General features: G+C 37.9%; 1 protein-coding gene across 1 annotated transcript in view; it reads right to left on the bottom strand.

Moving 5' to 3' along the window:
* Positions 1-21,796, bottom strand: part of MYT1L (myelin transcription factor 1 like) — a 316,300-nt gene that overhangs the window by 75,002 nt on the left and 219,502 nt on the right. The window contains exons 7-8 of the mRNA XM_075145121.1: positions 5,357-6,328; positions 649-783 (exon numbers count right to left, since the gene is read on the bottom strand). Of these exons, the coding sequence (XP_075001222.1) occupies positions 649-783; positions 5,357-6,328 (1,107 nt within the window). The remainder of the gene's footprint in view (positions 1-648; positions 784-5,356; positions 6,329-21,796) is intronic.

Here is a 21,796-nt window from a genome sequence, read left to right as displayed (position 1 = left end):
AACTCTGCCAATTCCACCAGCCAAGGAGGTGACTTAAGAGAAACGGAGCCCTCTGCCTTCAGGTGAACGTCCGTGAGCTCATATGGGTGAACCTCCTTTGCAGAGAATCTGCTGACATGGCAGGAAATTCGACCCATGTGACTGACAGGGGATGTTTACTCAAAATCCTGAGTTGTGTAACTAAGTAAACAGCCAAATTGTTATTTTTAATAATATAAACTAGTTTAATACAAATTATGTTTCAGATACAACAACAACAACAAAGGAAAGGAGTTGCAAGTTTTTCAAGTACAATTATTCCTGTACAAGACAACAGGGACAGTTGATGTGACATCAGCACTCAGAAGTAAAAGCAGTGCACATCTTCGGGAAACCTTTTTCTCTGTTGACTGAATACATCTATTTAAAAATAACCTAGGATTCTTAAAATCAAAGAATACAGCTTTAAAAGTTGTTCTTTTAGTGTAAAAGTTAGTAGAGAATGGAAATGATGGAATAAAGGAAAAAGTATAACACAGAACAGTTGACTAAGTTGAGACAAACCATACTGAAAAATGAAATTAATTTTTTAAATAAAAGTTTTAAAAAGCATGCTAGAAAAATCTTTGTAGTTTTATCCCCGGTTTCCATGAAACAATGTGAACTTACTTTCTGGAGGGACCCTATCTTTGTGTGGGCATCCTGACAAACTGCGGTGATGGGGGTAAAGCCCCGTTACATGGCCAGTTCCATCACACCCAGGGGTAGGACATTTGCTCTCTTTCTTTTCTGTTCTTGAGGGATCTATAATTTACAACAAATGTGTCAAGTGAATGATGCTTTTCACATTTCTGTAAGAAGGTTCATTTAATCATGTCATTTACTCTTTGGTAAATGTTCTTATGAAAACTAGAAGAAAAAAAAAAACCCTTCTATTTCTTAACACAGTTCTGCCACTTTTATCCCGTTATCTTCTTTTCAGACTGCAGGCTCCTATGATCACAACAATATCCATTCACATTGATTGGAAAGTGACCTTTTTATAGCAAAGCCATACTACTGTCAATCAATGTTCTGCTGGCAAGCATCAGCTCAAGGGTGTAAGGTCATTTGGAAACTGTTTAGTTGGAGTTTCCCTTCTTTACATTCTTATTTGCCTGATGTATTAAGGTCTGCAAATGTACTGTCATAGAAGTTCAATGTCCTGAGAGTAGCAAACCCAGCTCTTTAGCATAATGATTCAACGATTCAGCACAAATAAATCCCTTTTCCAAGGCTCACTGAGGAGATGACTCTTGTTTTCTTTAAATTCCTTATGAAGTGGTAGAAATTATGTAAATATTCTTTTATCTTCAATAAATTATGGTGGGGTAAACACTGTAATCAGAATTATTGAAAGTATCACTGGCTGTGTAAATTTGGGCCATTACAAACATGCATATATAATGCTTGAATATTCATTTTAAATATTCATATTAAAAGGTTAATGATTTTTTAGAATGTTGTTGGATCTTCTGTTTACAATCAATGAAAAGTCTAACCAGACATTTTTCAGCAAAATGAAGTTTTCTGCCAATAATGTAGTGGAATGCTGGTGAGATTAATCCTGAACTAGAACTTTCTCACATACTTCATCAGCTTGCTTCCTTTAACAGAGTATCTGTAAAATAACATCCCTTCCAGTCCAGCACATGATACAAATTACATCTTATCATCTTGACTACAGTTGCCAGATTTTGGAGACTATTGCTAATTTTCATGTTAGTATTAAGGTAATAAAATTCAGGATACTCTGCTACCATTTTGGCTCAAGATCAGCCAACATCCTCCTTCCATTTTTTTAGTCCATCCTCTTTTCAATACCCAATCTGAGCTATCCTCATTTAAGTATTTTATGCTGCTCTTGTCATTACTCTGATTCAGTATTCATGCTTTCATCTCTGGAAAATAAGATTTTGCTACTTGTTTTCCATTAAGTCTTTCTAACATTAAATTTCATCCCAGCTTCAACAAATGCAACCCTCAGTAAAATCAGTGGAAATTTCAGTACTTGCAGAACTTCACATACAACCCATTTTTTTCAGCATTAATCAATACAATCCAGAGTTCACATTCAGCTGTGGACTTATTTTTCCTTGATTTCCCTCTGGTAGCTTTTATATATATATACATATATGTATATATATATACACACACACACTTTTACATTCCAAGTTCTTCCAAAACACCTTAATTTTATAGAAATTCTTTAGCCTATTGTAATGACACTCCATGTCTTAAATCCATTCTTAAATTTGAATATATTTAAACCTTGTCTTTTGCAAATGGAATCCCTAATTACCAAAGTTTTATTGTACTTAACCTGCATGTTGACTGTAGAATACAGTTCTTTTTTTCATGCTCTTTAACAGTAAATACACATACAAATCTATCTCCAAAGTGCTATACAGTTATCACAACACTCCTGGAAATGCAGTCATCTTGTACGTCAGGAAATTGAAACAAAGGGATCGAGAAGTTAAACCCAAGGCCACAGAAGGAGCAAATGTCAGAGGAGGGATGTGAATTCCTGCCAGATAGGCCTGTGCTGAGACCACTAGAACAGCAAGCCCACAGCTACATACATACACAATTCTAAGCAACTCTTCATGTCAAGTACTTTGGGATGTGTAAAAGTATTAGATAAGTGAATAAGTAATGCAAATGAAATATAAATTATGTAAATATAACAATATTCAAGGACTGCAAAAAATGTAGATGATTAATAGACCATAATGGCTTTTTAGAGACTTAAAACTAGAGGAACTTTAGCTACTCCACATTATCAGAACTCCACCGAAGTCAATGAAGGTATTCTAATTTAGAGCAGCTGAGGATCCGGACACTTACATCCTACAGTGTCCTCCTACAGCAAATCCTCCTCTGTATTCAAGTCTATGCTATAAAGTTATAGCATATATCAGATCCTTAAGAGCCTTTATGGTCTTAATGAGTCAGAAAAGATGCTGTATACTATTCTTAATGATTTCAAAACTTGCATAAAATTGTACCTGCACCATTTCCCATTGCTTTTAATGGAAGACATTTGACTAAACTTTCCACAACTTTATACAAAACACCGGATACTCTTTTGTAAATCTTTTCTGCTAATTGGGAGAAATATTGCATAGTTTTATTTAATTCTGCAACCTTTCCTCACTCCTTGCCACAATGGGAGTATTGCCTGAGTGAAGGTTGTCAGAGGACTCAAAAGGTTTTAAAATTCATAAATTTCAGAAGAAAGCCTGTTTAGAAGGCTTTAAATGGCAGGGAAAAAAATGGTTAGTGGTCCCTTAAGAGTTGTTTCAGTGATCTCTGAAAGCAGAACTCCTGAAGCCAGGAGGTAGTTCTCACTGCAATCTTGTGTACCCAAAAAGTTTCCACTTAACCACATCATACACCTCTGTGGGTATCTCTTCCAGGAGTATTTGGAAGATAATGTGTGAGGGAACAAATGATATAAGCAATTGTCTTACTTAAAGCTTCCTCTCTCAATAACTACCAGAACGTTTCCTAAGTTTTTTAAAGTAAGGAAGGAATAAGTTTTTCTTCCCTCCTTTATTAAAAAAGCATAGAACGATCCACTCCACAAAGTTTCTTGGTCCATACTACCACAATATTTAGTCCGTGGCTGGGATTTGAACCTATTATCAATTCAGCCTGCAGCTCCCAAGAGATAGGATGGTTCAAAGAAGCTCTAGAATTTACTGAAATAGGAAGTCCATACTTTTGTTACTGTCAGAAATTATACAGTCTTTTTGGAGACAGCAGATCTATATGCATAAATGCTTTCCCAGGCATACATAGACTGGAAGGACTGGACAACACCAGAGTTAAAAAGCTCTTCAAAAATTAATATTGGTTTGCTATGTTTTCTGTGGTTTTATTAGAGACATATATTCAAAGGGAAATGTACCTACATTAGGTCATATATGAACAACATTTAGCACAACATCCATGTGGCTATGCAGTAATACGCTAACTAAATAAAGTTGTCTTCCCCAAATACCCGAAGTTACTACAGCACTCACTGGACCATATATTTGTGCTTAAAACAAACAAAACTTCACTAAAATACATTGCAGAAGAGTGTTTGACATCAGTAATTTCCATGCTTGTCTAAAAGACTGGTCATTACTTTTCTTTAAGGCTTGTAAAAAAAGATCAAAACCTTTCTTGGACCAAGATGTTGTCTGCCTACCTGAATGTCACAGGCAGATCTTAGGGTATTACTCTTTCAAAATAGGGATTTATAAAAAGGAGAAAAATGTCCACCATCTCAGTTGTAGAAAGGAAACCAAATATTTTTAGAACAAATATAAGATGAACCCAGTCCCTGCTTAGCATCTCCCAAGAAATACCACGTCCTCCACTTCCACTAAAGTCAATGGGAATCAGGGGTGTTCAATGAACCTCAGGAGGTATTGAACACTTTATACAACACGGCCCTACATGTACGGACGTAGACACGTTGAAGAGGGGTGTGGTAATATAAACACACCATCACCATGATAATCCCGTAAATTAAAAGGCATTCTAAAGGTAACCTTTAGTCTGTTCTTTTTTTTTCTTTTTTTTTTCTTTTATATTGAATTATGGTCAAGGCAGCACCTTAACTGTTTCCACAATGGAATGAAACCAGTGAAGTGGAATGCACATAAGAAAGAAATTGCTATTGATCTCAGCCCAGGCCACACCATGCCTTGCATAGCAAATGGTTTCCATTACCTTACTATCTTAAGATAATTAATGTGCAGTCATTGCCCCTATCTTATGTTATCGGTCATTCTGATACTGTTCAATTTCTATCAGGCAATTCTACATTTTAGATGGGAGAGGCTTCATCAATAACTGTCATTTGATGATAATTTTATAAATCACGATGCCACCTACCCAATCCAATCTGTAAAATATGCACTTCATAGCTGACTGATTACCTGCTACGCGAAACTCCACTCTCCTATATAGTTTGCAACGTAATTCTCTTCATTGGTTTTAATTATTACTATAAAATATATTAAAAACTTGAGAAAAATCTTTGCCTCTTTCAACATGATCTCTTATTTGTTTTGTTTCCCTGAAAAGTTATTTTTTTAAATTTCGCCAAATGATATTCACTGAAATACTGTACATACTTCTAACACTGTAGAATGATTTTTTTTTATTTTACAACCACAGCATGATGCTATTTTACAATCATGCCATACTACTACAATTTAAATAAAGTTCCCATTTTGTGGAATTAATAACTTCACTTCAGAATTCTATGCAAAACTTAACACGTTAGCTCACACTTTCTCATGACATAACATACGGTATATAGAAATATTACCTTTACCATAATATGGCTTTTTGACATGGCCGTCACTGGGTTTAGGCTTCCTGTCATCTCCAGAAAGGTGTCTTGGAGACTGTTCCTCAAATGATCTCATATTATCCCTCCTTCCAGCTTCCACTGCCATTTTTTCTCTCATGGCTTTTGCTCTCTCAGTTTCCAAAGCAATTGCTTTCTCAAGCAGGGTTAAGTTACCTTTTGTCATATCAAACACTTCTTCAGACCTATCTGAAGTAATAGAGGTGGTATCATCGTCTCTTTCATGACAACCATCCTCCTTTGCACAGCTAGAAAAAGTCCTAGATCTGGGGCTCAACTGTTCTTCAAGCCTCATTAGGTTCATCATATCAGAGTAATTCCGGTCTGGTGTTCTTCCTTGGAAGTCATCTTCTTGCCTGACATGCTGACGAGTGTTCATGTTTTGCTGTTGATTTCTTTCCTGCGGGTTTGTCTCACTGAGTTTCCTAGCCAGATCAAAACACTGGTTCCTTAAGCACTCCAAACTGCTGAGACACACCTCTTCATCACTCTCCTCCACCATTTTTTCCGTAAGTCCATTGTTCACAGGCTTCCCTAGCATTACAAAGTTCATATTCCTATTATCTTGCTGTGAAGTATTGTCTGCATAATTTCTGTCATTAATGTTTTCTGAAAGCACTACACCATGTCCTTGTGCTAATAATTTAAGGGAGTCCACTGTTTCCCTAACAACATCACTGTCTAAATCTAAACTCAGCTCACTTTTCCGACCAATATTTTCATTTTTGTCACTATCATCTTCCAGACTATTAGATGTATTGCTGTTCATTTCTGATTCTGTCCTGGCTCTGTATGCTGCATCCTCTGCAATTTTGCCAAGATTTAACAATGACTTGGCCACCAGTTCATCGTAATTATCATACTCATCATTATTGTTATCGTCTTTTTCTGTGTCTTGCATTATTCGAGTATTGTGACAATTCATTTGATGGTCTTCTGCATAAAAAACAGAAACAAAGAAAGAAACAAAGAAAGAAAGAAAAAGGAAAAGAAAAGAAAAAAGTGGCTACAATTGGAACTGTTGTTGCAAGCGCACGGACAGAAAACAAACTGCATGTCAAATACTGTTAATCATACAGCAATTCTATAACACTAAGGCCCATGTGAAGTGAATTTCTCTATAGTCCATAAGGCTATTTCTGTTTATTTGCTATTCACATGAATTTCTTTCACAGAACCAATAAGAAAAAGGCAATAAAAATGCTGATTACTATTACTGCTAAATATTATGGCATAAATACTTATGTTTCTCCTTTCATTTCTATATTTACAGTTTTATGGGGTTTATTACAATCATATTACTAATATGACATAATTGCCTAGGTTTCCAACTTTTCTCACTCCTGTATTTCCTGTAAATATAGTAGATGGCAAAGGAGTGAGTACTACTGGATTTATTCTCTTACTGATGAATGCCATTCACCAAAAGAGAAAGAATACACACCAAGCAGGAAATTGTCACTTTTTAAACACCGTACACACCGTTAACACTAGATAACCAATAACTGTACACAAAGATCAAAATGGCAGTTTACTTAGTGGATCCATCAGTAGAAACCAAAATCTCTCAGTTTAACTATGCAAACTGTGGAGAAGTAAGAATTTTAAAAGAGTTGGTACATGAAAGGAAGATAGAAGCAATTATATGCACAATATAATTTTAAGTAAATATGCTAGCCCAAATTATATGGTCATACAGGTATGATAGGGCTGTTATCTACTGTCCTGTGTATTGTAACATAATGGTGCAGAGTTACCACATTTTACTTAGCTTTGTTTTAGTAACTGTTGAATAATAGAGGGACAACTTAATAAGATGGAGCCAATGTGAGGCCCTGAGGGTGAGATTCATCTCACCTAACTTTAGACAGGAGCAAGGCAGGCATCTATATCCGAGTAAGTTATTCAATGTTCCCGTCCTTAGTCAGTAAGAGAAGCAGACACTTTAAGGATACAGTTCATTTGATGTGGTTAAGATATCTTCTTGAAAATAAAATTAATAACTACTAGAAGTGCCTGCTTCTCTTCATTGACAACAAAGGGACTCAGATTAGATGCCTACCTTCAAGATATCCATATTTGGTCAGATGAATATCATCCAGAGAGCATTTTCTGATATCTCATGTTCACTCAGAAATTATGTCCTTCTTAGACCCATTCTTAAAACACATATACATTCATCATTATTTACTAATGAGTATCTCATAAATTATATTTTGATAATCGGCTACTCAAGCAACATTTAAATGTTTTGCATCACAACTGGAAAAGAAAGTTCCTAAATCTGTCATTACATTGACATGCTAGGCCAGTTTTTCAGCTGGTGCAAATTGAAAGAAACCAGTAGAGCTATGACAATTAACACCTGCTCAAGAGCTAGTCCATCAACTTTTGATAACATCTTTTCAGCTCAGACATATTTTCAACACTGGTACACCTAAACACACAGCATTTTCTAAAGTGTGACTTTTATGTTTTGGGTTAAACAAACCAAAGCGGGAAATTTCAGGTAGTAAGTGGCTTACACACTAACATTTTGATGATAGGAAATAATTTTTGATAAAAATAATTTTTATGTCAATAAGATAATAAATCAGAGTTTTAAATACAAAGCTCAACAGCACAGTAATGAATATTTCAGCCACAAGATAGTATTCCTTCTACACAGTGGTTAGGGATCCTGGGATGATAGTAGGCTGTAGTTAAGCAGCAGAACTGGTAGATGACTAGGCTACATCTAGTGAAAAAAATGCTGTAAAAGTAAAATATTATGTAATATATATTATCTACTCGAATACAGTGCGAAGATAATTAATAGGGAAGGATGTATAGTATTTTTACAAGACAAGATATTCCAAGTAAATAGTGGGTTACCTATTTATCATCAAAGGTGGTTTTATTTTAGTTGCTGTTGTTCTCAAGATAGTCATAATTCATATTTATGTTTCAGTCCCTCAAAAAGTAAGTGTATCAGACTATCAGATTTTCGGTGTAAAAGTAAGGGATGCCACTTACACTTCCTATTTGAAAAATTTCCATCTTGAATGACTGCATAGAAGTAGGCAGTTAAGGATTACTGGATAATTAGTTTGCGCTACTTGAAAAACAAATGTTTTAATACACTAATAATAATTTTCTAAAGTGAAATGTACAAACAAATCCCACATTAATTTAAATATTAAGGATAAAACCTGATGCCAAGAAGACTGTTCAGTAGAAATTGCTGCTTTTGTGGGGTGCTTCTTGTAACTACGTCTGATGGGCAGTCAGATGGAGCAGAAGGAACATCAAAGTAATTAAAGAAGCAGTGAACTCTAGCTCCAAAATTGCCAGTGCCTTCAAGTTTAGGATGAGATATCTACAAACACTGGTGAAATCAGTCCAAATCTAGCTCTAACAGGATACTGAAATAAAAAGTAGGAAAAAAACATATTTTCTTAAGTCATTCAGAGAACTGTTCAGGTACGCAGTGACTATTCTAGGCCAACTTTTGAAATGTGAAAAGTTTCAGGGTTTGTTTTTTTAAAAAGGGGGTTTATGTTTGTTTTTACATGAATGAGAGTCACGTAAATGATCACCAATGGGAGGAATATGTTATACTTTGCCTCCACAATAGTGAAAAGTCAAAATATGAATCACGTACTGTATGAGTGAAGACATGTAAATTCCTTTTGAGTAGGTGAAGCTGAGTGAAAGCTGTAACTATAATATTTTTTATTCTGTTTGTTTGGTTATATCCTTTTCAGTTCTCCTGCCCATTCAATCCTAAAAAGAAGAAGAAAAAAAGGTGGTGGAGAAGAAGAAAGTGTAAAGCATGAATCCCACATGAGAGAGGCAGGAAAACAAAATATTTTAATCGTTTCATTCCTCCTCTTTTAATTTTTGGCCTCTTCTTGCATCTACGTTCTTTAACAACTATTTTGCTCATGTTTCTTATCTCCATGCAGCAGTTAGTTTTAATGAAAAGGATATTTATGTATACTACATCATCTCCTCAATAACAGTCTGTTGGATGCTGAGCCTGCTCTAGTGAAGCACCTGTGTCACCTGTTTTTTAAATGGAAATTTTAAGTACTGAATTAGTTTGTGTACTAGTTATGGGTCTTCTGGAAAGTATGTTAGCCTGGCAGCTCTACGCGAACCTATGTGCCTTTTCTTTGATTCAGAACTGTAAATCTAATCTTGCTTTCATTTCACATTTCTACGATTCCTAAGATTTAACCTTTAATTTGGTAACTACCTTTATGCTGTGCTGTTTAATGGCTGTTTGTTAAATGACTGCAAAGCATATAGGGCTAAAACACCTACTCAATCCCTTACATAAGTTTTGTAACCATTGACCCAAATTGCAGGTTTTTATCCGGCAAAGAGGCTGAGTTTGTCTCAAAAAGACACAAGTTAGCTAGTTTAGGTGAAGAGCAGACAAAGTTATCACATATCCTTTTTCTATTAGCTTTAGGGTTGCATGGACAAGGAATATGCAACACAGTTTAAAAAGAATATCAGATTATTTTAGCCCTCATCTGCACAATACTATGACAATTTAGGTATTCTGGATTGCAAAATTTGTTCTTAACTCCCAGCAGATATAACAAATGACAGGAGGGAAATTATACTGAAGAGTATGTGGAATAGCTATAAAGAGCTGGAAGCCTTTAGCCATCTGAACAGAAGTGCACTCTTGTATTGCACTAAAAAAAGTGAATAATTTGATTTCTTAATGCACCTTTCATCCAAGGATCTCAAAGCACTTTACAAACATTATTTTTAAAAGCCTCACAACACCCCTGTGAGGTAGGTATTTTAACCCCATTTTACAGATGGGAAATTGAGACACAGAGAAGTTGAGTGACTCTTTCCATGTCATATCAGGAGTCACTGGAGAATAAGGACTACAGCCTCTACATCCTTGATTGTTTCCTCCCTTTGTTCCTATCACATCCATATTTAAACAATTTTTTGGCAGAAGAAATGGCTTGCTGTTTTTAGTGTAGGGAGTCATGCAAAACAGCACCTTCTTTTTGAAAAGGAAAATATAGAGCATTTAGTTTGAGAGATTCTGCAGAGAGAGGCAATGATACTTCAGTAATAGCAGCTACATTCCTACCAAAGGCCAAAGACTTCAGAAGCAAGACTTTCCAAATCTGCGGTCTGTGTATCAAATTACTCACTTTCTCCCAAGCACGGGAAAACATGATGGCTAACAAGCTGCACCTATATGTGGTCATACAGGCTTCCTGCCCAGATGGATGGTTTCATTATCCAGCCAGCATTGCCTGTTTTAAAACACTTCACTGCTCTTGCTACTGCCACTTGTCAGTTCCTAAGTGCTCAGCATATGATATTACCGCATCACCATTTTTCTCCCTCTAACCTGTAAAGTGAGGAGCATGCATACATCTCCACATTACAATCTATGATAGTTGGCCTATGAGAAATATTTAGCAAGACAACATTGGCAGAAAGGAATCCCAAATCTTGGAAAGCTACAGCATTGTATGGGGCGGGGGGTTGTTTGTACATTGCCTTCTCCTCTAGGAAAATCTTATGAGTAAGGAAACGGAAGAGCTGGAAAACTTAGTGAGCTCTCAACAACTCCACACTGAAGAAATAGAGCATACATGTAACTCTCCGAGGGCCTAAGCAAGGTCTCTAAAAGTCTGAACAATCCTATTGACACGGGGTTTGGATGAGAGCCCAAGCCTTTGAATATGCCTATTTCAGGGATGCACTGAACACTGAAGTTGACGATGTGCAATTCTTTCTTCATTTCTGCAAAAGTTCCTGAAGTTCTTTTACACTATAAGTACTTTAGGTACAGACCCAAGCAATTTGTTTTTACAGTAGTTGATTCCTTTATGGACCTTATATTACCTAATGAGAGTCAAAAGAAAAAGATAACTGTTCACTTGTTTACTTGATGCACTCTAATTATTCCATTATATCTGATTTTTTTTCACTCCTCCCCCTCAGCCTGCTACACCTACTTATAATAGTTATAATACTGGGATTTACTGTTTAGACTTTTGTACAATAATTACAGTATTCAACTAATAACCAACGCTCAAAGTAAATAAATGAAGAGTAAAAGTCATTAAGCATGGCAAGGAAGGTCTGAGCTAAAGAACACAGCACATCACAGTAGGATTCAGTATTATAAAGTAGGAGTGAGGACCACAGAGCAAGCCCATACAGACTTTTAAATATTGAACATAATTTGCTGTCTTACTGTGTCTTTTCTTCCTTTTTTTTTTTTTTTCTGTTACATTTTGATCTTTTCATTTTCTATGGGTTCCATTTTTTATCTGGTTTTGCTCACTGGAAAATTAAGTACTATTTTTTTTTCTTTTTTTTTTTTCTTCCCTAAGGACTAAAAGGGATCCTCACAGATCTGAGTTTCTTTCCTGTTGTGGAGTGATTACTGACATACAAAAGCATTCCTTGTTATTTCTTTTTTTTTCCTATTAAAAAACATTTTAAATAGAAACAATGAATATTAATAAATTATTTTGGCATAGCAGCATTTTTGAAGATTTAGTTTTCTGTACAAATCAGCGTATTCTCATCTAAATGGACAAGTGTTTGTATATAATCAATGCCTTGAAATACTTTTTTTTCTTTGCTTATGCCATCCTTACGACCTATTATCATGCCTCTGCCTATGTCAGACCTGCATGAATAGCATGCTAATCTACAAATATTCACATAAAGTATTGGTAGAATATAGATGTTCTTACTTGGGTTATTCCTATTAATATCATAGAATAGGCAGGAATTCAGATAAAGAGAGAGAGCACCAGATAATCCAGAAGAATGGGGATGCAACATATTTTTTAAAATTATGTGATTTGTTATTCATCTATGTTTTCCCACCCTAAGTCCCTATGAGCTACCTGTATCAATACAGTTTTGGAAAAGGATCTGAAGATATCTGACAGCTCCTCTGGCAAGATCATGACTGTGGTAATTTTGCTTCAAGTGACAGACTGCAACAGCTACTTAAAAATTATCTAGGTTCTGACTCAAGCCGATACGCTCTGTTTAAGATTTTGTCTTTCCACCACAAGGTGCTGCTTGCCTTTCTTTGATCTTAGAGCATCTCACATGCCATCTTACATTGCACTGGTGCCGTGGAATCATGGAGTAGCTGAGGTTGGAAAGGACCTCTGGAAGCTATTTGGTCCAACCCTTACTCAAAAAACAAAGGGCCAGCTTAGAGGGCCCTGTCCTGTCAGTCCACTTTTGAATATCTTCCAGGATGGAGATACCACAGCATATCTGGGAAATCTGTTCCAGCGTTTGACCACCCTCATGGTGAAAAATTCCTTCCTTATTTCTAAATTTCTTTTGTCACAACCTACGAACATCTTATTCTGTCACTGCACACCTCCTTTTTCTCTCTACCCTCCACATAACGGGATGCCATCCAGAGGGACCTGGACAAGTGACCTTGAGAAGTGGGCCCGTGTGAACTTCATGAGGTTCAACAAGGCGAAGTGCAGGGTCCTGCACCTGGGATGGGGCAATCGCCAGTACCAATACAGGCTGGGGGATGAAGGGATTGAGAGCAGCCCTGCCCAGAAGGACTTGGAGGTACTGGTGGATGAAAAGCTGGACATGAGCCCGCAATGTGTGCTTGCAGCCCAGAAAGCCAACTGTATCTTGGACTGTATCAAAAGAAGCGTGGCCAGCAGGTCAAGGGACTCCCCTCTGGTGAGATCCCACCTGGAGTACTGCATCCAGCTCTGGAGTCCTCAGCACAAGAAAGACATGGACCTGTTGGAGCAGGTCCAGAGCAGGGCCATGAAAACGATCAGAGGAATGGAACACCCTTTCCTATGAAGAAAGGCTGAGAGAGTTGGCGTTGTTCAGCCTGGAGAAGAGAAGGCTGTGGGGAGACCTTATTGCAGCCTTTCAGTACTTAAAGGGGGCTTATAAGAAAGACGGGGACAAACTTTTTAGCAGGGTTGTTGCAACAGGACAAGGGGGAATGGTTTTAAACTAAAAGAGGGTAGATTTGGACTAGATAGAAGGAAGAAATTTTTTACAGTGAGGGTGGTGAAACACTGGCACAGGTTGCCCAGAGAGATGGTAGATGCCCCATCCCTGCAAACATTCAAGGTCAGGTTGGACGGGGCTCTGAGCAATCTGATCTAGCTGAAGATGTCCCTGCTTATTGCAGGGCAGTTGGATTAGATGACCTTTAAAGGTCCCTTCCAACCCAAACTATGCTATTATTCTATGATTCTGTGATAAGTAAGCTCCCCTTAGTCTTCTCCTCCTCACAGTGAACAAACCCTTTTTTCTCAGTCTCTCTTTGTACATTATGTGCTCCAGCTCTTTAATGATCTTGGTTGTTCACCACTGGACTTCAGTATTTCAATGCTTTCTTGTACTGAAGAGCCCAAAACTGGATCTAATGCTCCACATATCATAGTGTAAGTGATGAATAAAGGGGAATAATCACTTCCTGCAGCTTTCTGGTTACAATCTCCAGTCTTTTCATCCTGACAGCCAAACATTATTTCCAAAAAGTCAAAAGGCAATGAATATGCTGGGGATTTTTCTTTTCCACCTCAGAGAAAGCAGAAAATACTTTTCAGTTACCTACAGGCATCCCTTTAAGTAGATAAGGTCCTGGTTGGTATGAAGTCTGCTTGTTTGGTTTGCAGTATCTGCAATATTTGGTATGAAGGCATATGGTTAGGTTTGAGAAGGAACTTGCTGAGAATATCTGCTATCAGAAGTGGATATGCTGGGTTTGCAAGGGCAGTACAATTTAGCCAGTCATCTCCATCTGGTCCATGCTTCCAGAATCAGGTTCAGGCAGCTCTTAATTGTTTTAACCTGACTTCTGTCTGGGCAGATAATGAGACGGCTTTAGCTGATGACTGGTATTCATTTCATCCTACTTTTTCTCTCCAGGAAGTCTATATGAGGGAGGGGAGATATTCTGTCTCATAGTCTTATAATGACTCAGTGGAGTACGGCAGTTTCTTGCTTTCTCTCAGGTTTCCACAGCTCAGCAGGGCAGCAGGCAATGGGGAAGCCAAAGCTATTCTCCAAACACTGAGATACAGCAGGAAGACAGCAGGGGAGCAGAGGACCAGCTGCACTGATGGGATAACACCCACTCAGACAGCTCTTGATATGGAGCTTCTCATGGGACTACTCCAAAGGCTGCTTAGGAGACAGTGACCCCCACCTATACCCCTCTTCATGATCATTGCTTTGCAAAGGATGCAGCCTGAAGAACACATTTTCAGTTCATAAACTACTATTTTCTTTCTCACATACAAATCTCTGAGAAAGACAGATTGGAAACTATTACTATAGGGATACATAATCTCTTTTCACTGGTTTTGTTTCAGTTCAGATCTCTGACTCAATGCAGATGTCTATATTGAACATGTCTCCATATGAACTAGACATCTAGACTCCATTTATAGGCAATGGACAAAAACATGCATCCTGGGATGTGATTTATCTCATCCTAAGCTAGGTATCTAAAGTAGATTGGCTGAATTATTCCCTAACGTGACTATTTCTCTTGACTGGTTATCAATGAAATTGATGGGATGAATCCTATCCCAATTGCTTTTACTCAGAACTTTCAAATTTCTCCTTGCTGAAATTCAACAATATCTTTAGTATGACACAGTAGGAATTGCAAGGAGGAAGGAATGAAGGAGCTACCCAAAAGGAGGTATCTTTAGGTTGCAGACGGAGACAAAGTTATATAGGGAAAGGTTGGTGTGGATGGGGTAGTATGGATGCTTTGGATGGGATAGATGCTTGTGACTGCATGAGTTACATGGAGAGAGTGATATCTTATTGGATGAGTCTGATCTCCATTATAAGTTTAATTACTTATTTTTAGTTGTGTTTGATTATCAAAGGAAGCCTGTTTGTGCTTTGATAATAATCTGACCTGACTGGCAGAGGGGACAGAGGCACGCACCATTACTGTTCTAGAGGATGAGAGAACTGCTAAATATAATATCCTTGAAATTTCTTCTTCCTGTCTCTCTTTCTATTCCCTTAATGGTTCAGTGCCAAGGGATCTGGAAGGACAAAGACTTCTATGTGCACGAGTGCCAGACTTTACTTCATTTGAAAGGTAAAGCTTTTCATTAGGGGATTTGTTCCTCTTTTCCTTATCCCCTCATCCAGCTTCTTCATCTACATTTCCCTCATTCCCCACCTTTTCATGACAGGGAAAGCTGAGTAATACTCCACAGAATAAGGAGAAAGTAAATACAAAGGGTGCTTTGCCTCTTTGGTTATAGCCATTCTAGTATGAACTAATTAGGGACAGACCACCAGACCAAGCAGTGGCATGTGACTATTCATACCGCTAAACTCTTAGTGAAGCCCTGGCATGATTTTGACTTGAGTGACTTAGCATCCTTCCAGCAATGTCCAGGCACAGTGCAGAGGTGCTGGTTAGGGACCATTCCCAAGAAGGACTTTGAATGTGGTGATCCTACTTTGGAAGGTAAAAGCTTAGCTGTATACACTCAAGTCATGCAACCGTTGAACTCAGCATTAAATGAGCAGACTATGGTCTGTTTTATTCACTTACATAGATGTAGTCTTTGATTACTGTGATTGAAGAGATGGGGAAGAATCTGTAAGTTGGGATTGATGGAAAGCACACTGTTAACTGTAGCTTCAGAAGGAATGAGTAAGGCAAATGGGAACCTATTCTTTTAACCATGCTACTCCAGTCAGTCAAGAACGTGTATACAGTGGACCTCAAAAAACAGAAAATGGTGACTCAATGGTGCGGCTAGCTCTTAGCTAGCTACAAAGACTCTGTATTATCTTCTGTTTATTTGCCGTCTATATTATGTGTACAGATGGCCTATGAGACTGGAAATGTCTAAGGAGATTACAGTACCAGAGACCTGTCAAATGCAGGAAATGTATGCTATGGTGACGGATCTAAAAAAGCTTTTTCTGTCACTACTGCATCTGCAAAGATATTTCCAGTGAGGCTGTTCTAGCTACTTGTCCACCTAAAGAACACACAGTGCCACCATTTTAGAAACTGTCAGCTCCTCCTTTCTATAAGGGATTTCCCACTACTGTTCAGATCTGCACTGGAATATCTGTCCTGATGATGAAAGCTTGTGTCTCATAAAAAGAAAACTTTTGCAGGACAAATGTAACCACCTATATATTTACATATATTTGTATATATTTCCAACTAAAGATATATCTGCCACCTATGATGACAGTGGCTTCGTAGTCAGCCTAAATTGCCTAGAGCAGCATAATCTCAGTGAACGACATCTCTGCTGAAACTCTTACTCCAACTGGCTCACAGGAACAACAAACTATAAAGTGGATCAATCAAACAAATAACCACAATAGCCAGTTTTCCAAGATACACACACACATACACATAGATACAGAGATAATCTTGTGTTGTACGAAACTAAAACCTGAGTCTGAGTATGGTTCAGCTCAGAACTTGTTTTGACGAGTTCACTGCGAAAAGTAATATACATGAGATAAAGTCAATACCTCTACTTCTGCCTGAAATTATTTTTGGTTTTATTTCTTTCTTCAAGTATTCATCAGGTGATTCATGCTGAAATCACCCTAACGTATTGTTCACTTTCAATTGTACTTTGTATGATTATTTTTAGGCTCTAGTCTCATTAATAAATTTCTGCACACTGAAGTATCTGAGCTACTTTAAGAGCCAATGGAATTAACTTATCCAACATGAATGTTTCCCCTCTGTCCCTTTGTATCTGGTGCTGTATTATGTTTTATGACTTCAAAATTACTTTATTAAATGGAACTGCATCAAATCCTTTCCTAAGACTCAGATAAACTGTGTACATTTTTTCCACACTGCCTATCTTCTCAGTGATGTGCAGTTTGCAGATTTCAAGCAAAACACATATTTGCCAAAGGACAGTTATTCTTTCTTTTATAAATACATTGCTATTACTTTTAGTTATGCATTTCTAAATAGTTAGTAATTTTGGCTCGTCACTGTATCTTCTTGTCCTGGTTCCAGCTGGGAGAGGGTTAACTTTCTTCCCAGTAGCCTGGGGTGTGTGCTGTGTTTTGGGTTCGGTGTGAAAGGAGCGTTGATGGCCCATTGATGCTTTGGCTGTTGCTGGGTGATGCTTGCACCGGGAGGGGGGAGCACAGCCGGGGTGGTGGACCCAGCTGGCCAATGGGGTATTCTATACCATGTGACATCATGCTCAGTATAAAAACCAGGTGGGGGTGGGGTGGGGTGGGGGTGGGGGGCTCGCCCCCCGTTCGTGACACGCGGTCGGTGAGCGGTTGTGTTGTGCATTGCCTGCTTTGTGTATTCTGTTATTGTTGTTGTTCTCACTGTTATTATTACTGTTCTACTTAGTTTTATTTCAATTATTAAACTGTTTTTATCTCAACCCGGGAGCTTTCCTACTTGTGCCCTCCCGATTCTCTCCCCCATCCCACCGGGGGGGGGTGATCGAGCGGCTGCGTGGCGTTTATTTTTGCTGGCTGGGGTTAAACCACAACACTTCTCCACAGATCAAATCCAGTTTAATAATCCTGGTTTTCCATATTATAAAAAGTATCCGAGAGTCAACACTTATTGCTTGGGTTTTTAAAAGTGCTCTGTCTAGTTCTAATTCTACTAATGACAATGATACAGAATAGAACAGAACAGACTATTTCAGTTGGAAGGGACCTATAATGATCATCTAGTCCAACTGCCTGACCACTTCAGGGCTGACCAAAACTTAAAGCATGTTGTTAATTGTGCAAATGCCTCTTAAACACTGACAGACTTGGGGCATCAACCACCTCTCTAGGAAGCCTGTTCCAGTGTTTGACCACCCTCTTGGTAAAGAAATGCTTCCTAATGTCCAGTCTAAACCTCCCCTGGTGCAGCTTTGGACCATTCCCATGAGTCCTGTCACTGGACCCCAGGGAGAAGAGGTCAGCACCTCCCTCTCCACTTCCCCTCCTCAGGAAGCTGTAGAGAGCAATGAGGTTGCCCCTCAGCCTCCTTCTCTCCAAACTAGACAAGCCCAGAGTCCTTAGCTGCTCCTCATATGACATTTCTTCCAGACCTTAAAAATATATAAATATTTTTATAATTATTTTAATAATATAAATATAAAATTCAATCAGTATGATATAAAGACACAGTAAGTTACATCACATCATGAACTGTAGGAAAATGCTCATATATTAGGGAGGGAAAATATAACAACAGAAAAGAACTGTACTGTGCTGCATCACCTGTGTGGGTGTGGGTATTTTGTCTAGCCCTGATTCTGTATATACAGGTATATATATAGCTGTATATTTAGCTGTATATATACAGGTATACAGTAAAATTACCCTTCTTTCTTAAAGCCTTTTAATTGTTATTTTAAAGATTCTGCATAAGGCAGATTCTAGACTGCAGCTTTCACATCTTTGTCATTTCCTGCTGTCCCAGGAAGGAATCCTAACAGCATATTTCACTTGCTCTCTGCAGTACTCCCATGCTGACCTCCTAATCATTTCTTTATGTCTTTCTGCATTCTTTTTTTTTCCTGCATAAGTCCTGTACTCCCTTTTACACTTGGAACTTATTCTTTCCATTTCTGTGTCAGAAGATCCTCCAGCCATTGAATCAAATTCGTTCTTAAAATCATACTTATCTTTAATGGGCATTTCAACATAAATCTCTTAAAAAAAACCTTATGAATAGCAGCAGCAATTTTTACATCACTTTCAGATTGGACTTCTCATGTGGCACGTTGTATAGAAAGGAACAGTCGTATTTCTATTTCTCTTGGTGATACAACTACACCTGTGCTCATTTGTGGCTTAAACCTGGGAGACATCTAAACTCTAACACTGATCAACTGTTCAAGGCTCTGCTTCTGTGTGTACCAAAACAGTTCCAGCCTTAAGAAGCTCTCCACCTATCTGCCATTTAAGCATTGAAGGATTCTATACATTGGGTGTTTTCATGCATAAGTTCCCAGAAAGACCCAATCCAATAGGTATGGGTCTAATACACACCTGAAAGAAAGAAGGCTTCCCATAAACTGTTGCTTTTACTGCCTTGCTTTAATTTATAGCCAAGGGAAGAACTGCCTGTTTCGTCCTTCATTTCCCCTGCTCAGCCCCGCCCACCCGTCTCCCAGGTAAAATACCTTGTTTAGTAGGTCACTTGCTAGAGAATTGGAAGACTAAGAGTAAAAGCTCTCCAGTTTGAGTGGATTCAATACCACATCTCCCAAAAAAGTTTGCTAGTCACCACAATAAAAGCTAGACTGGACGCAAGCTCCACTAGGAAGCAGAAAACACAAGAGTAGCATAAGACCTATACACTTTTTTTTCATGCTATTTGTTGTGCATGTTGTATTTCATGTCTTTATTGTACATATCATACAAGGGCACTTGCCTAAAAGAGAGAAATGTAGTGTCTGTTCCCTGCTCCCAGGACTGATTTTGCAACCTAATATTAAGCAGTCAATTCGTAAGATGGTTAGAGTGTCCTTGGAGCAAAGACAGGAACCCAGCATGTCCCGCTTTCCCAGAAGAATGACCCCCTTTGGTCTACTGAAGTTCTTGAATTTTTTTTCTAGGGTGTGATAGAGCTTCAGCAGAATGCGTAAGAGCATTGCTTATGCAAAGCAGTCTCTGGTCTAGCCACTGACCTTCTGTGTTGGGGAAGGAAATGTGGCATTGAACTGCTGCATCACCTCTCACACTCAAATCAGGTACCTGAGTTACAGATAGGGGCAGAATTTCCATTTCATTCTATTCTGAAACATTTATCCCGCTCCATCAAATGTAGGAGGATTCCTGGCTCCCAAGAAAGGATTCCAGTTTCTATTGACTTAAAAGTTGCCCCTTCTGGCTGTATTTTCAGAGAAGGACATCCACAAACTGCGCTCATTAGATAATAAAAAAACTCTAATATAAACATTAGTATACTTTTTGTAAGTCCAACTCCAGCCCTATTCTTAACGGTCTGGTAATAATTATCTGTCATTCTGTATTTCTACTGTTACTTTAAAAAATATATTTCACTTAATGATCTGAGGGCAAAGTTTTATTCAACATATTGCAATAGAAACAATTTTTAACTTTACGTTGGATGCCAGCCTTTAAAGTTGAATGATGTTTTATTTATTGCAGATAATAAAAAGACAGCTAAGCGTTATTTTGTAAAGACTTCAGTCCAGTGCTTTACAGGGTGTCCAAGAAACTGTTTAGCAGATGCATCTTGTTTATACAGAACTTCTGTGATAAGTTGAGGTGGTTGGTAAAACAATAGATTTTATACGAAAGAAACCGGAAGAAAAGCAGTTGCATAGCATGCCTTAAAAGTGTATATGATAAGTAAGGAATCTCACCACATACGCTTTGGAAAATGTAAAGACATAATCCTAGCCTGACGAGGGCCTGTGCAGTTTTGCAAACACTCCTGTGTTAGGTGACTGGAAGTATTCACGCCACACAGGTCTTTCCCTTGTCACCGTCAGCAATCCATGTCTAAGGAAAAAAATGCTTGCTTGCTTGCTTTGTTTTTGTAATGGTAAATTCAGCTCTTCTGTGGAGTTCCTTTAATGTCACAGCAAGACTATTACTTACGCTTCCTATTAATAGTATAGCCTGCAAAATTAAGCTTTTGGGATGACAGAACTATCAGATTGATGAGTTCACCTAATAAAACCCCATTAAGTCTTCAGCTGTCAATTCTGTTAACTAGCAAAACTTTCTCCTATAAAGCCACCACAAATTTTTGTTAAAACAGTAATATTTACTGCACAGAGCATATAATATCTACCATGGATTCCTTGGGAAAAAAAAAACATTAAAAAAAAACCTGTGGTGTTATGGATACTTGACACGCTTCATGTTAGTGACTGACTATTTTCAGTACTTTCTCTGCCAAATAATTCTGAGGGTCAAATAATTCAACAACAGTGACTAAAACCAGCTTGAGTCCATAATCACATCAGTGGCCTTTCCTAATTACTGTTGAACATCCTCTACCAAACCCCTTGAGGTGGTTTCTTTCCTAGCATTAGTCCTCTTTGTCTTCTGCTAAATGACTTGGCCTTCCTTTCTGTCCAGCTCACTAATTGTAGCTCCCACAGTCTCTTCTCAAAAAATATCTGTAAAATACATTAATTCACAGAAGGGGAAGGATCTCTTATGGTATAAAAGGACTATGTCATATGTGATACAGGTGACAAAAGAACAAAACTGAATTGTTTTGAGAGCTGTAAAATCAGGACGAAATGCTTCCATAATAAAAAATATTCAGTATTACATATATGTGTTCATTATACAGCAATGCTTTTGTTTCAAAAGAATGCTTTGTTACTGGTGTTGTTTATATAGTTCAGTTAAAGAAAATTTCTGTGACTTGAG

The sequence above is a fragment of the Calonectris borealis genome, chromosome 3, assembly GCF_964195595.1.
Source record: "Calonectris borealis chromosome 3, bCalBor7.hap1.2, whole genome shotgun sequence".
NCBI classification, from domain to species: domain Eukaryota; kingdom Metazoa; phylum Chordata; class Aves; order Procellariiformes; family Procellariidae; genus Calonectris; species Calonectris borealis.
This window is presented reverse-complemented; position numbering and strand designations above follow the sequence as displayed.